Here is a 25,525-nt window from a genome sequence, read left to right as displayed (position 1 = left end):
TGGAAGCATTTCTCTATCCTCTGCTTGTGAACTCATAGTAAAAAATTTTTGAAGATAAAGAGACAAACCACTTTCATATTTACATCCACTGGGCCCTTTGGAGAGGAGATTTATACATTTTCCTAAGGCATCTGACTTTGACGCACCAATTCTAAATTATTGGGACTTTTAACTAACTTTTCTTTTCCCAATGGATAAAACATATGAGACAAGAAACAATTAAAAGTGAAATAAACTGATTTAAAAATCAAAAGCAGCCAGCAGACCAAATTAATGCTTAGAACACATTATTCATTCCTTTCTTCCCTTCAATTCAGCCATCCAGTTTGATTGTTCACTCACTAATATTCATCCGTTTATTCATTGATCAAACTTTTCTTGAGCAAGCTCATGTATTTCCGATGCAGAAAGGAAATGAAATGGTATCTATTTTGTGGAAGCTTAAAGTGTAGAGTAAAGGAGGCGCTGGTGAGGAAGAGAGCTGGTCATACATATACACAGAAACTTGACACAGTGGTAGCTCATGGGTTCGTCTTTCATTTAGGGGTGATGATAGATACGAATATAAGGATCTCTGAATGATTTTAATGCACCTTGAAGCTAAGTAGACAAAAATGTTTCACTGTCTGAAAAGATGTGTTGCTAAACCTACTGATGACTTTGCTATCCATTGCCTGTTAGCCCTCCAGGTAAAATGCTCCCCCGTGCTGGCCTTCGTTGTGCTATTGCAGCTGGATGTGGCCACAAGACTAAGTTTTGTCCTTTTGATGTGACAGTGTTGGGCAGGGCTTCTGGGACAGGTGGGTTGCCAGGTGTTGCCTGCTTTCCTCTTGACCATCAGCATATGCCATAATTGTAACTGGTGAGATCTATTCCCTTTCATTCTAATTGGGTCAGGGGAAATGTGGGAATAAAACCAACACTTAGTTTTTGTTTTATGCATATCTGTTGAGTCTAGTTTCCAACTTAAGGATCCATTCTGATGATAGAAACAAGAACCTGCTTCTTAACTTTGGAAGTAGGAAATTAGTCTTCAGCCAGACAGAAATAGATAGAAATGACATAATGATTAAATCTAGCAATTTGACCTCCTTAACACAAGCAAGAGTACAAGTCACCAATAAAGGTTGCCTTTGAAGGTCAAAAGAGAATTTAAGTGAAAGGTGTATTGATCAATCCAGGAGAAGCTGAAAAGGCTCTGTTCTCACAGTGGACTCTAAGCTACAGGATTCAGCCGTGTGTTGTTAATAAAAGAGGTTAAAGTGGTAGTGAGACAGAGACAGCTAAGGCTAGAGGTGGGAAACAATCCTCCCATTATCCCCTCTTGGTTAGAAACCCCATTATATTCTCTATTGGCTTCCTGGACCCCTCCTTTGAGGAGAAAATAATATTGAAGAGTAATCCGATGTCTTTAAGTGCTATTTTGAGAAAGCCCCACTCACCTATCTCCTCATTTTCCTCCTTCCACAGCTTGGATTCATTCCATCATTTTAATAATTCCCTTGTCTACCCCTTCAACTCCCTACCTGGGTAAATCTAACTTTTAGCTTCACCTGAGCAGCTGAAAATAGCTGGAGAAAAAAACATGTGCCTTTTGATCTTCCTGTATGGGATGCATTTTTATTCCTATACCTGCTGATAGGACAATCAGAGAGTTCATGCACTTTTCTTCTCTTGATTGAACATCTGGAGGTTTGATCAGAACCATTTAAGTATCTAACATATGTTAATATACATTTGGCCTTCAGTGCTCTGATGGAGCAGTCAGGAACAATGATTTGGTCAGCTGAAATGCTGTCTATAGGGAAAAATATTATTCTTAAATTTAAAGGTGGTTAGTAGTTACTTGAAAATTACAACATCAAATAAATTATTATATGAATTATTTAAAGATATTCAGTTAAAGTAGGTTGAACATGCATTCATTATTTTGTCTATGGTATTAGTTTCTCCTTGGCAGTCTTCCTATGTGGTATAAAAGAAAAATTTAACTGAGCCCCAGTTATTTTCTTAATCAGTCAAGTTCATTCAATGAATATTTGTTAAGTGGATTATGAATGTGATAAACCCAGGTTTGTTTCTTCAATTGTAAAATTTGGTTAATATCTGCATCCTCTGCTGAAGATAGGAACTCTGCCTGCCTTAGACATATCTGTATCCCAGCACCTAACATATTGCATTACATGTGGAAGGCACTCAAGAAATGGAGATGGCTATTTCCATTGACCAAAAGAGCATCCTTGAATATGTAGAGTAGTTGAGGATAGGACAGTATCACTTCTAGTTTAAAGAGCAAGAAGTATCACAAGGATGATGTAAAAGGGATCAGATAATTTAAATATGTATAAAGTTCCTAACCATAGAACAACTATCCCAGTGTGCTGTGGCATCTTGTCTTATATTAAATTTGGTAGGGTAAAGTTAAAATTGTAGACTATGTCAATGTCACGATTAGACAATTCCTGAGATGAACAAAAACTTTTTCTCTCTATCTGTAGTATCTCTATATATCTATAGATGGGATATTTGTAAACAATTTTGAAAGCAGGATGATAGACTCCTTTGGAGAATGGCCCAAGGGTAAATAATTAGAGGGCTTATGAAAATCTGTTTGCGTTTTTTTTTTTTTAGGTTTATAGACTTTGTTTCTTAGGGCAGTTTTAGTTTTACAGAAAAACTGAACAAAAAGTATAGCAATCCTATATACTCTTCTCCTCTTCCCTGCAGTTTCCTTTATTATTAGTATCTTGCATTGGTGTGGTACATTCATTATGATTGATTATGAATTCATTGTAATTAACTAAAGTCTATATTTTGTATTAGAAATCACTCTGCATTGTACAGGTCTATGGGTTTTGCCAAATGCATAATGACCACTTCAGTTTTTATCCACCATAAGAACTAAATGATACAAGGTTTTGGTAGAATGAATAGGCGAGAAACCAATATAATTAAAAAATCAATTTGTGCAATAAAATGCTTTAAACTATGTGGAATGGTGCTATATTATTTAACACATTTTTACTTGCACTGTAACATACTTACAAAAGTAGATATATTAGTAAATGTACACTGGTTATACTTGTATGGTTGAATTTATTGAAATAAATGAACATTGCCTTTATATTTAGTCAAAGATTTAACAGCAGGAAAAAATTAGGTATTAAAAAAAGTCTGCTCATCACTGGGTATTCAAGGATCTCAGATATGATTGACCTACTGTTTGGCACAGGTCCTGAGACATAGGGAAGATACGGGACATACTAGCTATTGGTTATGATTATAAGTTCTCTAACATGATAGCTGTTAAATCAAGTTTGATCCCTGAAATTGGGAGGGAAGATTAGAAAAAAATGCCAATTTTTGCATAAGCAGTTGGTGAGGAAAATTGTTCTCTTACATTAGAAAGGAAGTAGAAATCATCTAATGCAATTTCTCAGCCCAAATCATGAGTCCCTTCTGTGTTCCCTGTCTACAGCTTAGATCTACAGCAGTAAAGTCAACCCAGTTCTTGTTTGATATGTTTTGGCTCTGTGTACCCACCCAAATCTCATGTTGTAGCTCCCATTCCCATGTGTTGTGGGAGGGACCCAGTGGGAGATGATTGAATCATGGGGGTGGATCTTTCCCATGCTGTCCTTGTGATAGTAAATGGGTCTCATGAGATCTGATGGTTTTAAAAACAGGAGTTTCTCTGCACAAGCTCTCTCTTTGCCTGCTGCCATCCATGTAAGATGTGACTTGCTCCTCCTTGCCTTCCGCCATGATTGTGAGGCCTCCCCAGCCACGTGGAACTGTAAATCCAGTAAACTTCTTTCTTTTGTAAATTGCCCAGTCTCATGTATGTCTTTATCAGCAATATGAAAATGGACTAATATAGTAATTTGCTACCAGGAGTAGGGTGTTACTGAAAAGATACTTGAGAATGTGGAAGTGACTTTAGAACTGGGTAACAGGCAAAAGTTGGAACAGTTTGGAGAGCTCAGAAGACAGGAAAATGTGGGAAAGTTTGGAACTTCCTAGAAACTTGTTGAATGGCTTTGACAAAAATGCTGATAGTGCTATGTACAATAAGTTCCAGGCTGAGGTGGTCTTAGATGAAATGGGGAACTTTTTGGGAACTGGAGCAAAGGTGACTCTTGCTATGTTTTAGCAAAGAGACAGGCAGCATTTTGCCCCTGCCCTAGAGATTTGTGGAACTTTGAACTTGAGAGAGATGATTTAGGGTATCTGGCGGAAGAAATTTCTAAGCAGCAAAGCATTTAAGAGGTGACTTGGGTGCTGTTAAAAGCATTTATTTTTATAAGGGAAGCAGAGCATAAAAGTTTGGAAAATTTGCATCCTGACAATGTGATAGAAAAGACAATCACATTTTCTGAGGAGAAATTCAAGTCAGCTGCAGAAATTTGCATAAGTAATGAGGAACTTAATTTTAATCCCCAAGACAATGGGGAAAATGTCTCCAAGGCATGTCAGAAGTCTTCACAGCAGCCCCTCCCATCACAGGCCTGGAGGCCTAGAGGGAAAAAGTGTTTTTTTGGGCCAGGCCCATGTTCCTCATGCTGTGTGCAGCCTAGAGACTTGGTGCCCTGTGTCCTAGCCACTGCAGCTATGGGTGAAAAGGGCCAACACAGAGCTCACAACACAGAGCTTAGAGGGTGCAAGCCTCAAGCTTTAGTAGCTTCCATGTGATGTTGATCCTGCGAGTGCACAGAAGCCAAGAGTTGGGGTTTGGGAACCTGTGCCTGGATTTCAGATGTATGGAAACGCTTGGATGTCCAGGCAGAAATTTGCTATGGCAGGGGTGCTCATGTAAAATCTCTGCTAGGGCAGTGCAGAAGGAAAATGTGGGGTAGGAGCCCCCATACAGAGTCTCTACTGGGGCACCACCTAGTGGAGCTGTGAGAAGAGGGCCACCATCCTCCAGACCCCAGAATGGTAGGTCCACTGACAGCTTGCATTATGTGCCTGGAAAAGCCACAGACACAACACCAGCCTGTGAAAGCAGCCAGGAAGGAGGCTGTACCCTGCAAAGCCACAGGGGTGAAGCTGACCAAGACTATGGGAACCTACTTCTTGCATCAGTGTGACCTGGATGTGAGACATGGAGTCAAAGGAGATCATTTTGGAGCTTTAAGATTTGACTGCCCCACTAGATTTCAGACTTGAATGGGCCCTGTAGCCCCTTTGTTTTGGCCAATTTCTCCCATTTGGAATGGCTGTATTTACTGAATGCCTGTATCCCTATTGTATCTAACAAGTAACTAACTTGCTTTTGATTTTACAGGCTCATGGGGGGAAGGGACTTGCCTTGTCTCCCATGAGACTTTGAACTATGAACATTTGAGTTAATACTGAAATGAGTTCTCTCATTTCATTCATGTGGCCTAGAAATATAAAAAAAATTTTCTTAAGTTAGGTTTGTCATGAATGCATAAAATATATGTCAATACAAGCCTATTTGATGATTTGCTGCCATAAAATTTACACAAGGCTATTATAAAAAGGTAAATTGTATCAAAATTTATGTATATACTTACTGACCAAATATGGTACCACTGAGAATTATAAACAAACATAAAGATGCAGTATTAAATTATAACTGCACAAAATTAACTGTAGCACATACTATACTACTATAATTTCATAGCCACCTCCTGTTGCTATTGTAGTGAGCTCAAGTGTCAAAAGTATCCGCTTAAAATGCCATGTAATGCTAATCATCTCTGCATGAGCAGGTCATAACTCTGGTAAATTATGTATCACAATAAAAAGTGATCTCTCATGTTTCTTGTGTATTTTTTTAACATGTTTTAATGCAATAGCATAAACCTTGAATAACACATGAGACCCATACAAACTGCCACTAGTGATGCTGGAAATGCTCCTAAGAAGCAGAAAAAAGTCATGACATTACAAGAAACAGTTAAACTGCTTGGTATGTATTATAGATTGAGGTCTGCAGCTGTGGTTTCATTTCAAGATAAATGAATCCAGTGTAAGGACCATTGTTTAAAAAAAAAAAAAAGGAAGGAAAGGAGAGGAGAGGAGAGGAGAGGAGACTCATGAAGCCACTGCTGCAGCTATGCCAGCAGGCATGAGAATCTTGGACTTTTTGCAAAATACCTTTTTATCTTGAATTGAAAATGCAGCTTTTATGTAGATACAGAATTGCTATAAGAAAGGCATATCTATAAACTCTAATATGATTCAAGAAGAAGCAAAGTCATGGTATTACAACTTAATAAAGGAAGGTGAAGGATCTAAAGCTGAAGAACTTAATACCAGCAAAGGATGGTTTGATAATTTTAGGAAGAGATTTGTTTTAAAAATATGAAGATAACAAGGGAAGCTGTATCTGCCAACCAAGAAGCAGCAGACGAGTTCCCAGACACCATTAAGAAAATCATTGAGAAAAAAAGGATATCTACCTGAACAGGTATTTAATGCAGACAAAAGTGCTCTATTCCGGAGGGGGCAGGGAATCCACAAAGGACATTTCTTAGTAACGAAGATAAGCAAGCACTAGGATTTAAGGAAGGAAGGGATAGGTTACCCCTACTGTTTTGCACAAATGCAATTGGATTTATGATTAGGACTGCCCTTTTTATACAGCTGCTAACTCCCAAGCCTTGAAGGGAAAAGGTAAACACCAGCTGCCAGTCTTTTGGCTGTACAAGAAGAAGAGTTGGACAATGAGAACGCTTTTTCTGGATTGGTTCCATCAGTGACTTTGTCCCTGAAGTCAGGAAGTACCTCATCAATAAGGGACTTCCTTTTTAAAGTTCTTTTAATACTAGACAATGCTCCGGCCACCTAGAACCCTGTAGTTCAACAGTGAACACATTGAAGCAGTCTACTCACCCCCAAAGACAATGTCCCTAATTCAGCCTTTAGGTCAGGGAGTCCTAAGGACCTTTCAGACTCATTAAACATATGCTATGGTCTAAATGTTTGTGTCCCCTTCAAATTCCCATGCTGAAACCAAATCCCCAATATGATGGTATTAAGAGGTGGTCTTGGGAGGTGATCAGGTTCTCATGAATGGGATAAGTGCCCTGATAAAAGAGGCCTGAGGGAGCTTGTTTGCCTCTTCCACTATGTGAGGACATAGAGAGAAGGAGCCATCTACACACCAGGAAATAGACCCTCTCTAGACACCTAATCTGCTGATGATTTGATTTTGGACTTCTCAGCCATGAGAACTGTGAGACATACATTCCTGTTGTTTATAAGCCACGCAGTTTATGGTATTCTGTTACAGCAACGTGAACAGACTAAGACAAGCTGCCACACTGCCTCCAGTAATACTCTCTTCTAGGCTATTCTATGCTAAAATTTAAAAAATCTTGCTACTACATTGTTTTTGGATTCTTCACAAGCTTGCTTATACTCCTTCAAATACACTCTTGCCTATTAAGATAACTCTTAAGATTGTGATGCCTAGACTTAAAGATACGTAAATGTTAGGTGTAGTTTTACTCTCAGTTATTGTGTTTTTACTATCACATCCTCAGCTTTGATCTGTAAGAGGAAAGATTTGACTTAAATAATTTATAAGGTCCTTTCCAATGTTGAAAAGTGATTGTATTTGATGTTTGCACCTGTGCATGTTACAGTCATGCCACTGTATTGGCTTCTTAAACTTGCAGTAGGTGCAGACTCCCAGGTCACTTTTCACGTAAAGTGCTAAACTGTGTCATAAGCAACTGCGTAACTTTACATTTATACTTACTACATCCTCTCTTATTTACTTCTCTTTCTTGTTGAAACCTATGTGGATAGCTTTGAATGTTAATTCCATATTTGTTTGGTTAGTTAGCCCACTAAGCTCTGTGTAACTATACATTTTATTAGCATAATTCCCACCTATTAATTTAATTTACTGATAAAAATTCAATAGAAAAAAGCTAAAACAGAATCTTGCTCTTAACCCATTCTCTTCAGTTACACGTTGTTTCATTCATCAATAATCTTTGAATATGTCTGTTTTTATCAACCATGTCTCCATCTAATTGATATTATTGTCCAGCCCACATTTCTCTATCTTATCCAAAAAGATCACGAATGAGCTAGCTGTCAGATACCTTGCCAAAATATAATATACTTACGTCTACAGTATTATCACAATGCTGAGATATTAGCAATGCTGAGGAAAAGTGTTTTGTTTGACCTGACTTACTTGAGGTCAGCTGTGTATAGTATCTTTCCTGTTTCTCTAGAAACTCCTGACTCACACAGGAAGGTAACTTCCCTCCCTATGATCTTCACGTGTGGCATGTCCCTGCTATTTTACTAGTCACTTACTTTGATATTTTACAGGTTCTCATGGGCCAAGGACCTGTGGAACCATCCATAACTTCTGGCAAGATCAGGAACATAGCCGGTGCTCTATAAATATTTGAAGGGATGTTGAATGCAATGTAAAGGGGAGCTAAACTTCTCTTGCACTGTTGATACTTCTTCCAGTAAAATCTGTTGCAACCATGCAAAACTTCTGTTTCCTTTGCAGTGTGCACATGTGTTCTTCCTGTTGTGGAGCCACTGTCACCTGGAAGCTAGGGGGAAACACCATAGCTGTTGTTTGGGATGGTGCTCTTGCCCTCTTTAGGCTCAGTTCCTCAACATTTCATGTCTTAAGTCTCTGGGCTTAGAACAGAGAAGAAGTCATTGTCTTTGGATTTTAAGGATACCTGGAGCTTTTAAGGCCTTCTTTAGAACACTTCTGCTCACCCCTACCCAGCCTTTACCTCCTACAGGTTGCCAATAGCTGAACTTTTAGTTACGGAGATAAAACTATGCCAACTGTACTTTGAGTTGCAAAGTCTAGGATGAGAAATAAGCCCTGGAATTGAGGGTTCCCAGCTCTCTAGATTTTGACTAAATTTTCCAACCAGAGAGTAAATTTGTGTTAGATGTGACTGACTCCTGGGAATAAATGGGGAACTGCTGAGGAAGTGCCATTTACCTTGTCCATTTTAGTTACTGTTAAAGAGACATCATCTAAGAGAGAGTAATAAATGGATTGAAGAATGAGGTAAGCAAACTCAACAAGGAACTCTGAATTGTAGAAGTGCAATGGCAATGGGGGAATGGAAGGGTGGGAGCAGAAACCTACATGCATTATGTCATGATGTATCCGTTATGTGCCAGACATTGTGGAAGGAAATGCTTTGTATCATCTCATTTAATCTCACAAGAGTCCCACGAGGTTGGTATTTTTGCTCCATTTTAAGATAAATATCTGAAGTTTAGAATATTTAAATAACTATGACCAATATCTTTGATTTTAAATAAAACCAGGAGAAGGATACAGGTTCATCAAACTCTAAAGTGTATGATTTTCCCATCTATATTTTACTGTAGGAAAAGAAATGTATTTTTTAAAAGTAAATTATACCAAGTAGTGTAAATTTAAAGTTTAGCATGTTTTGAGGCAATTTTCTTACTGTGAAATATTATGCATATTTCTTTAGTAACTGGAAAGCAAATTGGGGAAAGATATTTTTCCCCCTTAATTATATCAAATAAATGATCTTACAATTACATAAGAAATCAACCATTACAGTCTAGCCAGTGGCTTGGCTTCTTGTCCAAACCTCACAATAAAATATGCAGACTTTCTGGAACCACATATTAAAATCTCTGCAGTTGAATCAGCCCTTCTTTCTAAGTAACCTAAACTCAATGCTATTCAGCATATTAGAGAACTCTAGGGATGAGATCTTTAAAACCCAATGTCAAAAGGTGAATACCCGATGATCATCACCTTAGTTTCATTCATGAAAACCAGCTTTGTCCTAATTTATTTTCAGGCATGTGGGTCTGTCCTGCAGTGAGGTGCCCTGTTTTAGAGCCCTAGAAAGGTATCAACTACAACTTTAACATAAGTATAAAATAATAGGGGGATATTCTTGTGTAAATTGGCTTTGAAGAAAATTTCCAAACAAATGTACCAAAAATGGTGAGTGATTCCAGCATCCCTCAAAGAAGTATATAGTCTTCATGGGGACTATTTTGAATGACAACCTTCATTTGGGTGTTAAATGGAGCTGATATGGCTGCTGAAGAGTTCAAAGAGCATGGAATGTGAAATCAGGAAGCATCCACGTGCATCCCAGCACTGCATCCCAGCCACCTGAGAGAAGGTGTAAGTCACCTAACCTTTTTGAGTTTCTTTATTCATTTGGAACACAGGTTGGTTAACACCTCACAACATTGTGATAATTAAGTCAACCTGACAATATGAAAACACTCGAAACAGAAAAACCTAGAATATGATAACTTATGTATAGTTCATCTCAAAATTTAATATCATGATTGGAAACCAAGACTTTCAAATTCTTATGAAACATCAGTGATGTTAATAATTAGTCTTCGTCAGAAGTTCTAGAATCACTCAAGTGATGAGGGCCAGCTATTTTTGTGTTCAGTTTGATATGCAAAGCCACAAGTAGAATTCACTTGTTCAATTTTATGAGCCCCAGAAGACCAGTGGATACTGCTTGCTTTGGGAAACTGGAACCTAGATCTCAGCAGTTTCTGTGGATTCACTTTATCCTTGTCAAGAGTTAATGAGATCAGAATAAAGCCAAATGAACATGCTAGGAACTTGTTGCTTTGCAAACCATAATGATATTTGAGAGAACCAGAAATAAAATCCTGTTTATTTTGTGCACAGGACTGAATTAGGGAAAGATTAGGACAATAGTGTGTCAGTTCTATCCAGGGGCTCAAATAGAGATTCTTATTTGGGTAAAAGTACACATGGATACAAGGAAGGGAACAATAGACATTGGAGACTACTTGAGGGTGGAGGTTGGGTGGAAGGTGAGAATCCAAAAACTACCTATCAGGTACTATGCTTATTACTTGGGTGATGAAATAATCTGTACACCAAACCCCTGCGACATGCAATTTACCTGTGTAACAAACCTGCACATGTACCCATAAACCTAAAATAGGTTGGAAAGAAAAAAGAAGGCAGAAAGAAGAAATAAGGGCCAAGGACTTGACTCTTTCTTAACCCTAGTTCTTTCAAAGTGGCTACTTTGAGTTTCTGGTTACCAGTACTGCAGAACATAAGCACGTAGACTTTAGAGTAGCATTTCTGCCCCCAGCAGAGATAAATAGCTGTGTTATCTTGGTTAAGTTACCTTACTTCTCTTTGCCCTGGGTTTCTCATCTGTAAAGGGGGAAAATAATATAACTTACTTCTTAATACATGTAAAGCACTCCTAGAGGAAAGAGGATTTAAAATGCAGTGTTTAAAAGCACAGATTCTATGGCTACACTGCCTGGGTTCAAATCCCAGCTCCAGCACCTATTTGCTGTATGATCTTGGGAAAATTACTTCACTGTGCCTCAGTTTCTCATCTAAAACTTGTGTAATAGCACCAACCTCATAAAGTTATTGTTAGGATTAAATGAGTTCATACATGTATAGTTCTATGAATAGGGCTGGCTCATAGTAAGTACTCTATACATGCTTGTTATATTATTGTTTGTTTCCTGGATAAGCTCCAAACACCATTTTAAGGGTACAGAAATATCAACATTGTTAACTTTTGTTTCTTTGTTTGGCTCTATAAATCATAAAAATCATACTCTAGAGATAATCATACAATGTTGGGATATTCTTTACCATCTAGACCTGGTATTTTTTTTTTTTTTTTTTTTGAGATGGGGTCTCACTCTGTTGCCTAGGCTGGAGTGCAGTGGTGTGACCTTGGCTCACTGCAACCTCTGTCTCTCAGGTTCAAGTGATTCTCCTGCCTCAGCCTCCTGAGTAACTGGAATTTAGACCTAGTATTTTGGCAGTGTCCCTTATATAACATTTTGTTCTCTTTTCTTCAGGTTAAATATTGTCACATCTTTTACCAAATCTTTATTAAGATCATTTTGCCTCCTGATTTACTTAATGTTATTCAATTAATCTCTGTATTCAGTTATTTTTTCCTTCTGAATGCAAAAAGTCAATGACTTTTAAAGCCTGCAAGGAGAAAAGATTCACACGTATTAGGCGGATGACAAATGGAATAAACATTTATTCAGGATAATTTCTGATTCTGCCTCTCTTCCCCTTTCCCCACAGTGTTCATTTTAATGTTTCTGCCATTCATTTGTTCATTCAGTATTTATTGGGAAAACTTGTCAAGCACCATGATAAGTGGTGGAAAATAATGATTCTGACACTTGAATGGTGTTTTACAATGTACAGATCATTTTCACATATATTAAATTCATCCAATTCTCAAAGGCACTCACTTCATTTCGCCACAGTTCTTCCTCCCCTTTAACTTTATATTTCTCTTCATGTTCCTCATTCCTTTCCTTAAATCTTTGGTATGCAGAATACAGTAGTCTCCTTTTATACAAAGGGTATACATTCCAAGACCCCCAGTGGGTGACTGAAACCGTAGGTAGTACTGAACCTGATTGCAGTCCATTGGAACATGTTTCTCTTCATGTCTTCAATCCACAAGTTTAATGTCTTTTCCATTTTAACTACACTTCTCATGCACTCTGTGCCATACGTTTTGTGTTTTGAGGTGTGACAGCAAAACTAGCACAAATTTTTCCTTCATAATTTCACAGAAATTTCACAATGTCTACATTCTTATCATAGATCTTAGCAACCATGGGATATGATTTTTTTTTCTTATTAAGTCGAGAACTTTCACCTTTTCACTTAAAGGCAGCTTCTCTTTGGCATATCTGAATTGCCAGCATCACTACTCTTGTACTTTGTGGCCGTTTATTAAGTAAACTGAATGTTACTTGAACACAAGCACTGTGATAGGGTGATACTAAGACAGTTGATCTGATAGCTGAGATGGCTACTAAGTGACTCATGGGTTGGGAGTGTAGAAGTGTGGATATTCATGTCCAGGGCAAGACGAAACAGGACAGTGGGAGATTTCATCACACTACTCTGAATGGTGTGCAATTTTGAATTTATGAATTAGTTATTTCTGGAATTTCCATGTAATATTTTCAAACCACAGCTGACCATGGGTAACTGAAACCATGGTAATGGAAACTTTGGATAAGAAGGATTACTGTGGGGAGTGGGAGGGGAAGCTGGTTCGAAGAGAAGGCAGTAGGTGGGGGAGAAGATGCAAATGAGATGAGAATGTAGGTCCAGAGATGTTTCCAGTATCCTCCACTTTAGGATCAAAGGACAGGTTACTTGCAGGCACACTGTATCTTATTCAGGAAAATACAAAGAGTTACTTGAAAAGGAGCAGTGACCATCAATTAGCAATGACCATCATTAGAAACTGGTTTGAGACTAAACACAGGGCTAGTGGGTTTCCAAATCCTCCCCGACCCCTTGCAATTAAGCATATTGAACATACTGGAGATGCTAAAGAGTTATGACTCTCTTCTCATAAACACTCAGGCCCTCAAGTCCCAGCATCAGAGTTCCACAGTAGTATTTCCTTTTGAATTCTGTGATACCAACCAATAGGGAAGAAACAGAACACACAAAATTAAGAAGAAAAACATTCCTTGTGTTTCAAATCACCTGTTTCATTCATTATTATATCTCTTATGCACTACCTGGCTTCTATAAGGAAATACCAATGGCTTTTCTGCAGTAGACTAGCTGGTGGTTGATGACTACCTTATGTCAAGATGTAGAGAATGATGACAGTAGGCTGCAGGTAGTGAATAAGCACACGGTACCACTCACATTTGACTCTGTACTGATCACCTCAAGGGTACTTTGGAGATTCACAGGATACAAGTAGATGACACAATACATAAACTTTTAATGTGAACTCACTCATAACTCAGGCCCCTTTAACTTGTTTGACCCTGTGCCTGGAATGCTCTTCCTCCAAAACTTCCCATGGCTGTCTCTTTCTTATTATTCAGCTCAAATGTCACATTCACAGAGATGCCTTCCCCAGGCACTCTATATAAAGTAGTATTCCACACTCAGTCCCTCTATCACATCTTATAATTTTATTTTCTTTGTGGCATTTATCACCACCTGAAATAGGCTTACTTATCTTTATACTGTATTTGTTTCCCTCGCAAGACTATAAGCTCCTAGTAGGCAGTGATTATTTTTTAACATGCAGCCTGGAATATAGTAGTAGGCCCTGAATAAATAGTGGTTGAATGCTTGCGTGAGCAACAGATATTTATCAAATGCCTGTAATATGCCAGCTCTGTTCTAGGCAGTGGGGGTGTAGCAATGAACCAAGCAGACAAAAACTGCTGAATTCTTGGAGTTTATATTCTAATGTAGGAAACCAGTCAACAAATAAGGCAGGGAAGAGGAAGCTGCAGTGAGGCTGTGCTGCATTAAGAAGTGGAATCAAGGAAAGGTCTTGCTGGGTAGACCTGAAGAAGGTGAGAAGGGAGGGACCTGAACAAGGTGAGGAACACGGGAGGGAGGAGAAATGAGACTTTTACAAGGATGTGCAAAGGCCCTGAGAAAACAAGAAAGGGGCTATGTGGCTAAAGCCAGCCAGCTCCTGGGGGCAGGGCAGGAGATGGGTCAGAGAGGTGCTGGTGGGACAACTCCAAACATGTAGAGTCTTGCAAGCCACTGAGAAGACTTTGGATTTTGCTCTTTCTGAGACAGGAAGCCATTGGCGGGCTCTGAGCAGAGTGACATACCAGCCTCAGATTATAAGCAGGGTCCCTGTTTTTGTTCTGGTGATAAAAGACTGTAGGAGCAGAAGTAGAAGCAGTTAGGAGACCAGTGCAATAATCCAGGCAAGAGATGATGGTGGCTTGGTCCAGGGTGATGATAGGGAGATGGTGAAATACGTTAATAGTCTAGAAAGATTTTTAACACAGAGCTGGCAGGATTTGCTGATGCAATGAGCAATGGTAATTATACAAAAATATGTGTAGAACTGGTGCAAAGAAGACTTTTCTTGGATTTGTAGAAAAGAGACTGGTTTTGTCAGGTCTGTGACCCTAATATAACGCCTAGTAGCACAACCACCTCGAAATCCTGCACTGGGACTTGGAAGTTTTGTGTCATCTATTATTTATCCCAAAGAACAGAACAACAACAAAAAAGAGTGGTAAAATACATTCAGTATCAAAATCTGTACTTGCAATTAAGAGAACTGGTTTGGGGGTTGATCTCATTTCAGCACGCTGACATGAGCGTGGTAATTGTTCGGCAGATATAAACATTTCAAAATGAAAATGACATTTATCTGTGAGGAGACTGTGAAGCTCACTGGGTAGTTACACAGAAGGATAAATATTATCAAGAACAAAGATCTTGCCTGATTTATACTGATGTGCAGTCTATACTTCAAACTGATGTGATAACTGCGCAGACCCCTGACCCTTTGCTTATTGGGCTACACTGAAAGCGCTTTGGAGATTATTTGCCTTTGCATTTCTGGTGCCCTGCAAATAGCAGGTACACAAGAAACATTCACTGACCCAATCATTTCTTGACACCCTCCTCTGCACTCTTCTCTTTTTGCAGCATTTAGGAGCTCTTACTTATTTTTATACCCAAATCAGTGATCAGATAATCACTCATAAATATGACATTTCAGAACGTGCTGGGAGCAGTGCAGACCGTGTGTAGGGAGCCATCCAAGGCCCCACCCACCTGGGAAGCCAGGGAAAGCTTCCAGGGGGAGGAGGCGGTTCTGTGGGCTGCAGTCCGGGGCGGGGGTTGGGAAAGCAAACGTGCAGGCAGCAGGAGTTGAGAGATGGGATCCAGACAAGGGCCTTCAGATATATAAATATCCCTTTCTGAGACTGACGGGAACTTGGAGAGGGCCGAAGAGTGACCGAGGCATGCGGGAGAGAAGGGGCGCCTGGACTTTTGGGAGGATAAACACGCAGGGGCCAAAGGTGGCTTTAAAAATTACGTTAGATATGCAACTGTTGTGAGTTTAAGGGCGCGATGCAACGAAGGCTGAATGGGACCCGGAGACGGAACGTTCCAGAGTCTTACCCCTTCACTTCAGTCTGGCCTCGAAGGCCCTGCGGGAAGAGGGCATTGCAATTAAGAGCAGATTTGGAGCTTGATCTTATTTTGTCTCTGCAGCCAGAAAATAAACTATCGTAAAGCATCCTACTGCGGGACACTGAGGTTTGCTTTTTGTTTCTAGGTTTATTTATTTATTTATTTTCCAGGCTGGCTGCAAGGCAACTTGAACAAAATCTGGCTGCGCTCGGACTGGGGCGGCTCTTTCGTCTCTCCAGGTTTTTCGCGTCTCTCTACTTTCAGTGACACGACAACCGACGATGTCAGGCCGCAGCTGCACTGCTGGAAGCGGCCAGTTCCGCAGGCGGGAGGGCCGGAGGCGGCCACGCATTTCCACTCCCGGGGCGGGAGGCTTCCGAAAGTTCACATCCTCCTTTCAGAGTCCCTGGGTGCGGGCTGCGGCGAGAGGGAAGGGGGCGCGGTGACTGTCTCTCCAAGGAGCTGTCTTCCGAAGCCGCCAAGTCTCGGGCGGGTCCTCTTTGGAAGAGGGAGAAAGTTGGGCGGGACCACGGGGCGGGGCTGGTGGGTGGCGGGGGACGGGTGGGAGTCCGGGCGCCCCCAGCGCTCGCGAGCCGGGGTGGAGCCAGCAGCCCCGCGTGGCGTCCGCGTTTAAGATGCAAATCAAGTCCCCGCTCCCCGCCTCCACCCGCCCGGTAAGCGAGGCTCCGCCGCCGCCCACGCCTCCTGCGCGCCACGGCACCAGAGCAGGCGGCTCTACTTAAGCAGCGCGCGGGCCGCGACCCGGCACTCGCCTGGAGCGCGCGGGCAAGGCGGGCGGAGCGCACTGGAACTCACGCGGGCGCACAGCGGCGCGATCGCACCGCTCGGCTCCGCGCGGCTCTAGGAGGTGGCGGCGGCGGCGGAGCGCAGGGCTGAGCGAGCGTCCGGGCTCCAGGGCTCCGGGGAAGGCGGCTGCAGCTCCTGAGTGCAGCGCGGCTCCCTGCCACTGTCCCGGCCCGGCCACCTCTCTGTCATGGCTCTGGCGGACAGCACACGTGGATTACCCAACGGGGGCGGCGGCGGGGGCGGCAGCGGCTCCTCGTCGTCCTCCGCGGAGCCGCCGCTCTTCCCCGACATCGTGGAGCTGAACGTGGGGGGCCAGGTGTACGTGACCCGGCGCTGCACGGTGGTGTCGGTGCCCGACTCGCTGCTCTGGCGCATGTTCACGCAGCAGCAGCCGCAGGAGCTGGCCCGGGACAGCAAAGGACGTTTCTTTCTGGACCGGGACGGCTTCCTCTTCCGCTACATCCTGGATTACCTGCGGGACTTGCAGCTCGTGCTGCCCGACTACTTCCCCGAGCGCAGCCGGCTACAGCGCGAGGCCGAGTACTTCGAGCTGCCAGAGCTCGTACGCCGCCTCGGGGCGCCCCAGCAGCCCGGCCCGGGGCCGCCGCCCTCGCGGCGCGGGGTGCACAAGGAGGGCTCGCTGGGTGACGAGCTGCTGCCGCTTGGCTACGCGGAGCCGGAACAGCAGGAGGGCGCCTCTGCCGGGGCGCCGTCGCCCACGCTGGAGCTGGCTAGCCGCAGTCCGTCCGGGGGCGCGGCGGGCCCGCTGCTCACGCCGTCCCAGTCGCTGGACGGCAGCCGACGCTCGGGCTACATCACCATCGGCTACCGCGGCTCCTACACCATCGGGCGGGACGCGCAGGCGGACGCCAAGTTCCGGCGAGTGGCACGCATCACCGTTTGCGGAAAGACGTCGCTGGCCAAGGAGGTGTTTGGGGACACCCTGAACGAAAGCCGGGACCCGGACCGTCCCCCGGAGCGCTACACCTCGCGCTATTACCTCAAGTTCAACTTCCTGGAGCAGGCCTTCGACAAGCTGTCCGAGTCGGGCTTCCACATGGTGGCGTGCAGCTCCACTGGCACCTGCGCCTTTGCCAGCAGCACCGACCAGAGCGAGGACAAGATCTGGACCAGCTACACCGAGTACGTCTTCTGCAGGGAGTGAGCTCCCCAGACCCCCTCGCCACTCCAGCGCCCACTCCTTTTCCTGCCCGAGAGATGATTACAGAGCCTCTTGTCCCCCCCTTTGTCCCCTGGCTGCTGCCCTCCCATTCTCCCCCTCCAGTAGTAGCTGGGTGAGACCTGTCCGCCCACCTTCCCTCCACTACAGAACCTGCAGCCGCAAATCCTCTGGGCTGCTTCGTCTTCTTTGGACCTCCTGAACCGAGAGAACCCAGAGGAACCCCCACCCCACCCCCACCTACCACTCCATGCTTTCTCTACTTCCTGCCTCAAACCACCCCTCCCCCAGATAGTACTTCAGTTTGGATCTATTGGGGGAGTGTGGCCACAGACCTGGGGATGATTGAATTGTTCAGAACCTGATTGGACCGTGTCCAATGTGCGGAAGATTTCCTTGAAATCTTCTCAAGCTCTTATGACTCACTGGGGGTTTAAGAGATAAGGATTGGTTCCATTGTCTGGGGTTAGTGTTTTACAAGGTCATTACACAGTCTTTTTGACCTCTTTTGAAGGTAGAGTTTTAGAAGGCTGGATGGAAGATTCTGAGCCTGGAATTAGGACCCCATGGAGGCAGTTCAGTAACTAAACTAATAAAGTTTTGAAAAGTCACACGTAAAGTAGAAGAATCTAGTGCGTGGGACAGTAAAGGATCCTTTCTCGTACACAATAAAAGGTCTCAGCCTGTAGCTTAAACTTATAGAAAGTGATCCTCCTGCCTGCAGAGGCGCCCTTTTCAGCTGCTGCTCGCCAGAAGCCCTTGATTCCACTGGTTGACATGGCAGCAGTTACTGGCAAGAGGGAGAAAGGACGCTGCCGCCTAAGAGTGCAAGGCTGCTCAGGTGTCCAAGCGCCGTAGGAGGTCACGTGGCAGTGACTGTAGGGAGCTGGGTCATAGTGCACGTCGTGGGTATTAGGAAAGCCTGTATTCTTTCAATGAATGTCAGTAGGACCTTCCTTTAGCTGTAAGACTTGGTGGGCGGGGTGGGGTGGGGAGGGAAGAAAGGGTAGGAAGGGTGGGAAGGGAGAAGCAGACATAGTCATTTATGATTTGAAAGTTGGAAATTTGTACCATCTGTTTGAGTACATGCACATTTAAAAAATATCATATAGTAAATGCAAACATGCCAAGCATTTTATAAAGATTAATAACAGACCTACTCTTAACTGGCAGTTCACTGAACTTACTGTTTTGAGTTCTAAACTTAGAGTTGTTAATGCTTATATATAATCTAACCAAAGAGTTACCCAGTAGGGTTTTAGTTTTTGAACTTTTATTTTCTTGTTGATTATAAATCCTGATTTTAAAATCTATTGTGCAAAAGAAGTTTCATTTTGGTTACTTAGACCTAAGATCACTTATTAAAAATCCTTATTTTCTCCAAGCCCAGCAAACGTTGACTTCTGGGCAAACCTGAAAACCTGAAAATGCCACTTTCATGCAGTTTGTTTGAAGTTAAGTGAAATCCTTTCAAATGACAGAGCTGCAGAGAACTCAGCACCTAGGGCTGCCTATCTGTAGATAGCTGTAAGATGGAATATTTTTAAATGAAGGCAAATAAGTACTTAAAAGTGAGCTGAGCAATAAAATGGTCCAATAATAGGTAAATGCAACAGAAACAGAAGGAGACCTGGTTGCCTTATGCCTTTACTCTTACATGGAATAAATTCCCAATGCATATCCTATGTACACCATAAGGGAAATAAACCTCGTCATGCTCCATGCTGTGAGGTGTCCTTTGGATATCCTGTGATGACAGAGAAGCCTATTTTGTTTTGTTTTCAGCATCTTTCTCTGATGTACGTTTTTAAGGATTTTGTAAGAGCTGTTTTCAGTGTTTAAATTAGTGCTATTTTTCCTTGTTTTTAAAAATGAATCTCGTACTGTATCTTACTATGTCCATACAGATGTTACAAATTGACAGTTTTATTCTTAGACTCATGTGATCCAAGCTGTATATACCATATATAAACATTTTACACGAATCATTTAGTTTTTTAATTCATTTACTAATGCTATAAAATTTCCTATATTACCCCAGTAATTTGCATCAGCTGGTGTATATACTAAAGCAACATGTTTTGATGAGTTTCTTACATCCTTATCGAGGAATTGGGTTAGGAAAAAATACATAATTGTAAAACTGAGTTTGCTCTATTATACTTTTTTTCTTGAGTATTAGTTGTATTACTAATCATATGTTGATTAACTGTCTACTTAAAATCAAGGTACCTGTATTTTTAATCCACTAATTTTTTTTTTTAGTTGGGAAATAGATTTCAAGTCTTTTATTAGACTAACATTTTTTGAGAAGTAAAATGGACTTTATATACAAAGCCTGTAATTTTAGGCGAAATGGAAGCAGAAATCTAGGAAGTTGTGCTTGCTTATATGTTGAGTTTGGTCTCAGACTACATACTGCATCAGAATTTATCTGTTTGAAGCCTGAAATAATTTAGGACTGTGATTCACTGACCAAAAGTCAGTGTTGCAGAGATTTCTCTACTCCGTATGGTATTTTGTTAGATTGTTCAACAGGAAGCACATGATTGAGAACATCTTGGGACAGATCAAAACCACTGACAGATGGCAAGGCTCGGCGATTCTGATTTCCCTTCTCAAATCTGCTCAACTCCAAGAGTCTTGAGAAACTGCTAAAATTTTGCCTCTGTCACTCAAGTCTTACAAATATTATCTTGTAAACCTTTGAGTTGAACTATTCCACTGTCTTGTACATAGGCATCTTATTCACTCCACCCTGTCACACCTAGCACCCCCCGCCACTCACATTATTTGAAAGACTGGGAATTTAATGGTTAGGGACAGTAAATCTACTTCTTTTTCCAGGGATGACTGTCCCCTCTCAAGTTAAAGTCAGTACAAGAAAACTGTCTATTTTTAGCCTAAAGTAAAGGCTGTGAAGAAAATTCATTTCACATTCGGTAGACAGTAAAAAACAAGTAAAATAACTTGACATGAGCACCTTTAGATCCCTTCCCCTCCATGGGCTTTGGGCCACAGAATGAACCTTTGAGGCCTGTAAAGTGGATTGTAATTTCCTATAAGCTGTAATAGTGGAGGTATTGTGGGTTCATTTGAGTATGCCCTCCAAAGATACCATTCAAATAACCTGGGAAAATGTCATAAATTATTCAGATAATTATCACTGCATGAATCTGACTCAGAGGCATGCATTTACATATGTTGCCCTAATTACCATTTGATGATCATAAATACAAGTGAATGACATTAGACTTTTAGTAACAAACTTAATTTTTAAAAAGGAGTAGACAATGCTGGTTAAAAAAAAAAACAGGTACCAGGTTCTGTGTGTTTGCACCAAGTAATTGACATGTTTTTTGTTTAATACATGTGGACCATGAACAGTATTCATTGTAATTTTTCAAATGATATGCTGTAGAAAATATTCCTTGAAGATGTGAGATTTAAAAATGTTTCCCTTTCGATGTTGTTTTAATTGTATTTCTTACTTGGTTTTTTTGATTGATAGCACAGTGATAAATCATAATACTAGATAAAATTGTCTTCTCTTTCAAACCAGAGCCATATATGTGTCTGTATATATGGGACCTACTGCTTCTCTGAGGAAATGCATAATCTGTTAATACTCAGACAAAATGAGCAATTGGCAGTGCTCATAATATATTCCAATTTTTATTGGCATTTTTGATGGAATGTTATTTCAATAAAGCCATGTAAGGTGAAACTTTGATAACTTTTTACTGTTCCAGTTAGGGTAAATTCTGATCCAATATTCAAATCATTTGTGTACTCCTACATGCAAAATGCTAAATTACAATGCAGACATTAAGAAAAAGTATTGACTGGAGGGGTTGAATTCCTTGAGAATTTATTTTATAGTCTAAATCACAAATACTTTACTCAATTTAGTTTTTAAAATAGTAAACTGAATATTTTTGTTGTAAGCCTATCAGAGTCAATCCTTTGGAATTGTTTTCCTGTTTTTCCTTACTATAAATCATTTAAAAACTGAATTCATTTTCTTAGATGGCCTAAGTCTGTCTCTTGAGAAATAAGTAAAATACTCCTATTTTCAGTATCTGTAGCACCTGAAATAGGTCTTTGTATAGCCAGAAACAAGTTATGTTGAAGTTAGCTTTTCTTTGTCAACAGTTTTGAACAATAAAAATCTAAAAGTATTAACACTTGATTTTCTACTGGGGCCCTTGAAACTTGGATGGAAGAAATTCAACCAGAATATCTACATTAGAGTATAATCATGTGTGGTAGGAAGATGGACTAGTTAATCAAGATTTGTTGTCACTTAAATTTTTTGTGATTTTTTTTCCAAGCCAGTTTTTTAAAATTCTAAATGTGTTTTGAGGTATGGGTACATTAATTGTAATGTAAACTATTATACAACTGTTTTTGCGACTTTATAGGCAGGTAAATTTTGCTATTACTATTGAATACAAATGACAATTCATTTATGACCACTCAAACAGCGTTAGTAACCATTTAGTGACAAAGGATTAAAACATCCATCTAGATGTTAATTTTGAAGTGTAAATTATATGTTGTTTAAATTTTTCCAGGCATCTGAAAACCTTATCTGCTAGACAATGTAAGATTCACACAGAGTTATCTGGGATTCTGATTTTTTAAGTAGTACAGATCATTAAACCATTTTCTCTAAATGTAAGAAGAGAAGAAAAAATCTTATAAGATTATCAGATTTTTCTAATGACACAGAAATGTAAGAAAAAAATCCCTTTATATTGAAAAAAGATGCAGTCGAAGTCTTTTCAGACATGCCCAAACTTTGAGAATTTCTTCAACCATCTAATGCTATGAAGATTTTTGTTCTTCCTGTTCACAACCAGTTGTATAACAGAAATACTAGCTACTGTTTTCCTTCCTGTGTGTGAAGTAATGAATCATTGATTATGTGACTTGTTATGTATTCAATTAAACACTAAAGAATAAAACATTCACTCCTTTAATTATTCCTCTTGGCTCCTTGGCATGGATTGGCTTGAACACTGGTCTAATTTCATTTATGGGGTTCTCTAAATACTGGCAACACTTCCCAAATTGTTGTGGGACTACTGCTGAGCATTATGCCATCAGAACTCTTCACCAAGGAACCGGCCAGCAGGACCAAGCATAAACAGCTGCTTTCCCCAGAGTTTATTGTCAAGAATGCCCAGGCGGTCTGGTACTTAATGTGGAAGAAATGTTTTTCGCAAACATTTTGACTTCTCTGCAGCATATGCCAATTGCTGTGTACAGGGACAAGGAAATAGAAGCTTTGAGATGTGCTTTAATTAAAAGTACAGTTCATGAGAAGGTTCTAAAAAATGTTGGGAAAGAGAAGCTGCATTTTTTGATGTGGGGGCACTTTACTGCATCATCTCTAGTGGTTGATGTTCCTCCTCTCTAAAGAAGGCACAGTGCTGCTAAGATTGAGAAATCACAGAAACTCAAGTCGTCTGGGTTATGGCACCGGAAGCCATGAGTCGGGCGGGTAGAGTGAGCCAGGCTTCACCCTTCCTCTTTCCTTTTGCCTGTACTTCCTCTGGATAGCTTTTGTTTTAAAAGTGTGTGTGTAGACACATTATTTTTTGAAAATGTAATACAGATTAACCCTCCTCGGGTAACCCCTAGTTTTTCCTAGAGGCCCCTCTTTTTTTATCTTTTCCGTAGAAATCACACCTGTTCTGTGTCTTGCTTTCTGTTAACTACATATCCTGGAGCTACTGCAATGCATGAACATGTAGCAATGATCTACCTCATTTTGTTTGATAGCTACATGATATTCTACATGACACGCCATTGTCTAGATGTGCTGTCCTTTATTTTGTGAGTCCTTTATTGATAGGCATTTAAAATTCCAGGTATTTTTTTTCTACTCCAGAGTGCTGTACTGAATTTCTTTTTACATATATGCAAATATGTGAGTCCAGCTTTTTTTGTATGAAGTGATGCCAAGAGAGAAATGACCGGGAGGTACTTTTTCCTTCTTGAGGAACTATGGAAACAGTTGGATTCACTGGAAGCTCTTTAGGAATTGGTGGGGTGGTATGAAATCACTCTAGAGTCATTAGGTATATAAGTGTGAAGTTTTATGTAGCTTTTATATTGGAAACAAGGCCCCTTCCCTTTGTTTTCTACCTCCTTTCAAATTTTAGATTTTTTAAATGAACTATGACCAATACTTTGGTTTTAGGTATACAGTATATCTAGAGGAGCCGTATTATATCCCATACTTCTTAAGGAGACACCTCTGGGGGATTTGGAAAAGGATGGGAAATTATGGAAGAAATATGGGGTGCCTTCTGGAATCTCAGTTTTACTAATTAAGATATGTATCTATGGATAGGGGAATTAGGTCCTTTCACTGGTAAGTGATTTATAAAAATCTGTTTCATTTTATGGAAAGATTGAGAAATTTTCATGAATTTAAGAGATAAAACCCTACATGTTAAAGATACTCTGAACTTGTAGTATGCTAGGAATGAGTGCACGTTCTTCTGCCGTTAGGAACGCTGTTGTTAGGAACTTGGCGATGGTGGTAGTGGTAGAGTTGAGAACTTCTGTTGGCATATACTGGGCTTGATTTTTGAGGGATAGTTTAGGGAAAACGTCAGCCTCCTAAGTTCTCTGCTTTACTGTGCTCAGGTAAGAAGTTTCAATGTCCCTCTGGGGCCCAAGGGCACCTTCTTTACACTTACAGATCTCCTAAGAGTGGTGGATGGGGCCAAGTAGAAAAGAGGTCATCGAGGCTGTTTTAGGTCATTAACTCTTAACTTGGCTGCTGCAACTTTCCCCCTTGTAGAGCAGCCATTGAGGATTCATTCATTCAAAATCTCTGAGTACTTACTGTGTGCCACACTGTGCCAATCTGATAGGGAAACGGGGATGACTAAGACACAGAAGTGCTGAGGATCAGTAAGAGAGCCAAATAATGATAGAATGACTTGGAAATCAGGGCTAAGATAGTCTGAGCAACTGAGGGAGTCAGAAAGGGAGATACCTAAGTCATGTCTTAGGCTTGCTAGAGGAGGAGACACCAGAGCAAAGGCTTGAAAGTGAAGCAGAGAAAGAGGAGAGTCCTGCTAAATCCAGGTCAGCTTAGTGAGGAATGATCGGGAGACAGCAAGAACTAGAAACAGCTCAGTGTTGCTGAAACCTCATGGCAAAAGCAAAAAGCCCTCTATGCCCACCAAAAAAACAGCCAAACCAAACCAAAACCAACCAACCAAACAAAAGCATAGTCAGAGAAGCAGTAAGAGCCAGATCAGGGTGAGCCTCACATAACCCATTACAAGATTTGAACTTTGGTTCTTAGGGTTTACTGAAGAATTTTAAGCAAGGTGTAAAGTAATCAGAGAATTCCATTCTGCAGAGACCGTTTGGGGGCTCTGCGAGGGATGGGTTTGACAGGCATGGCCAGGAGTCAGAAACCAGGAAGGAGGCTGTTTATGCGAGTCCACGTGAGAGGACCACATGAAGCCACGTGCAGATCTCCTGGCTGCAATGGGGGTAGTGGGGAGTGGGTCAGGTTTTGTTCATCTTTCTTCTCCCTTCAA

The 25,525-nt window shown here is 41.1% G+C and overlaps 1 protein-coding gene across 1 annotated transcript; it reads left to right on the top strand.

Moving 5' to 3' along the window:
- Nucleotides 1-12,672: 12,672 nt before the first annotated feature.
- KCTD12 (potassium channel tetramerization domain containing 12) lies at nucleotides 12,673-22,936 on the top strand. Its single transcript, XM_054446786.2, has one exon. It carries the CDS (start codon nucleotides 16,959-16,961, stop codon nucleotides 17,934-17,936), a length of 978 nt encoding a protein of 325 aa, XP_054302761.1. The 5' UTR covers nucleotides 12,673-16,958; the 3' UTR covers nucleotides 17,937-22,936.
- Nucleotides 22,937-25,525: the final 2,589 nt, after the last annotated feature.

This window comes from Pongo pygmaeus, chromosome 14 (genome assembly GCF_028885625.2).
Source record: "Pongo pygmaeus isolate AG05252 chromosome 14, NHGRI_mPonPyg2-v2.0_pri, whole genome shotgun sequence".
NCBI lineage: Eukaryota > Metazoa > Chordata > Mammalia > Primates > Hominidae > Pongo > Pongo pygmaeus.
The sequence above is the reverse complement of the archived record's forward strand: the minus strand, read 5'-3'. Positions and strand labels throughout refer to the sequence as shown.

Excerpts from the sequence above, each read along its gene's own strand:
- KCTD12 (XM_054446786.2), top strand. The coding sequence starts at position 16,959 with ATGGCTCTGGCGGACAGCACACGTGGATTACCCAACGGGGGCGGCGGC.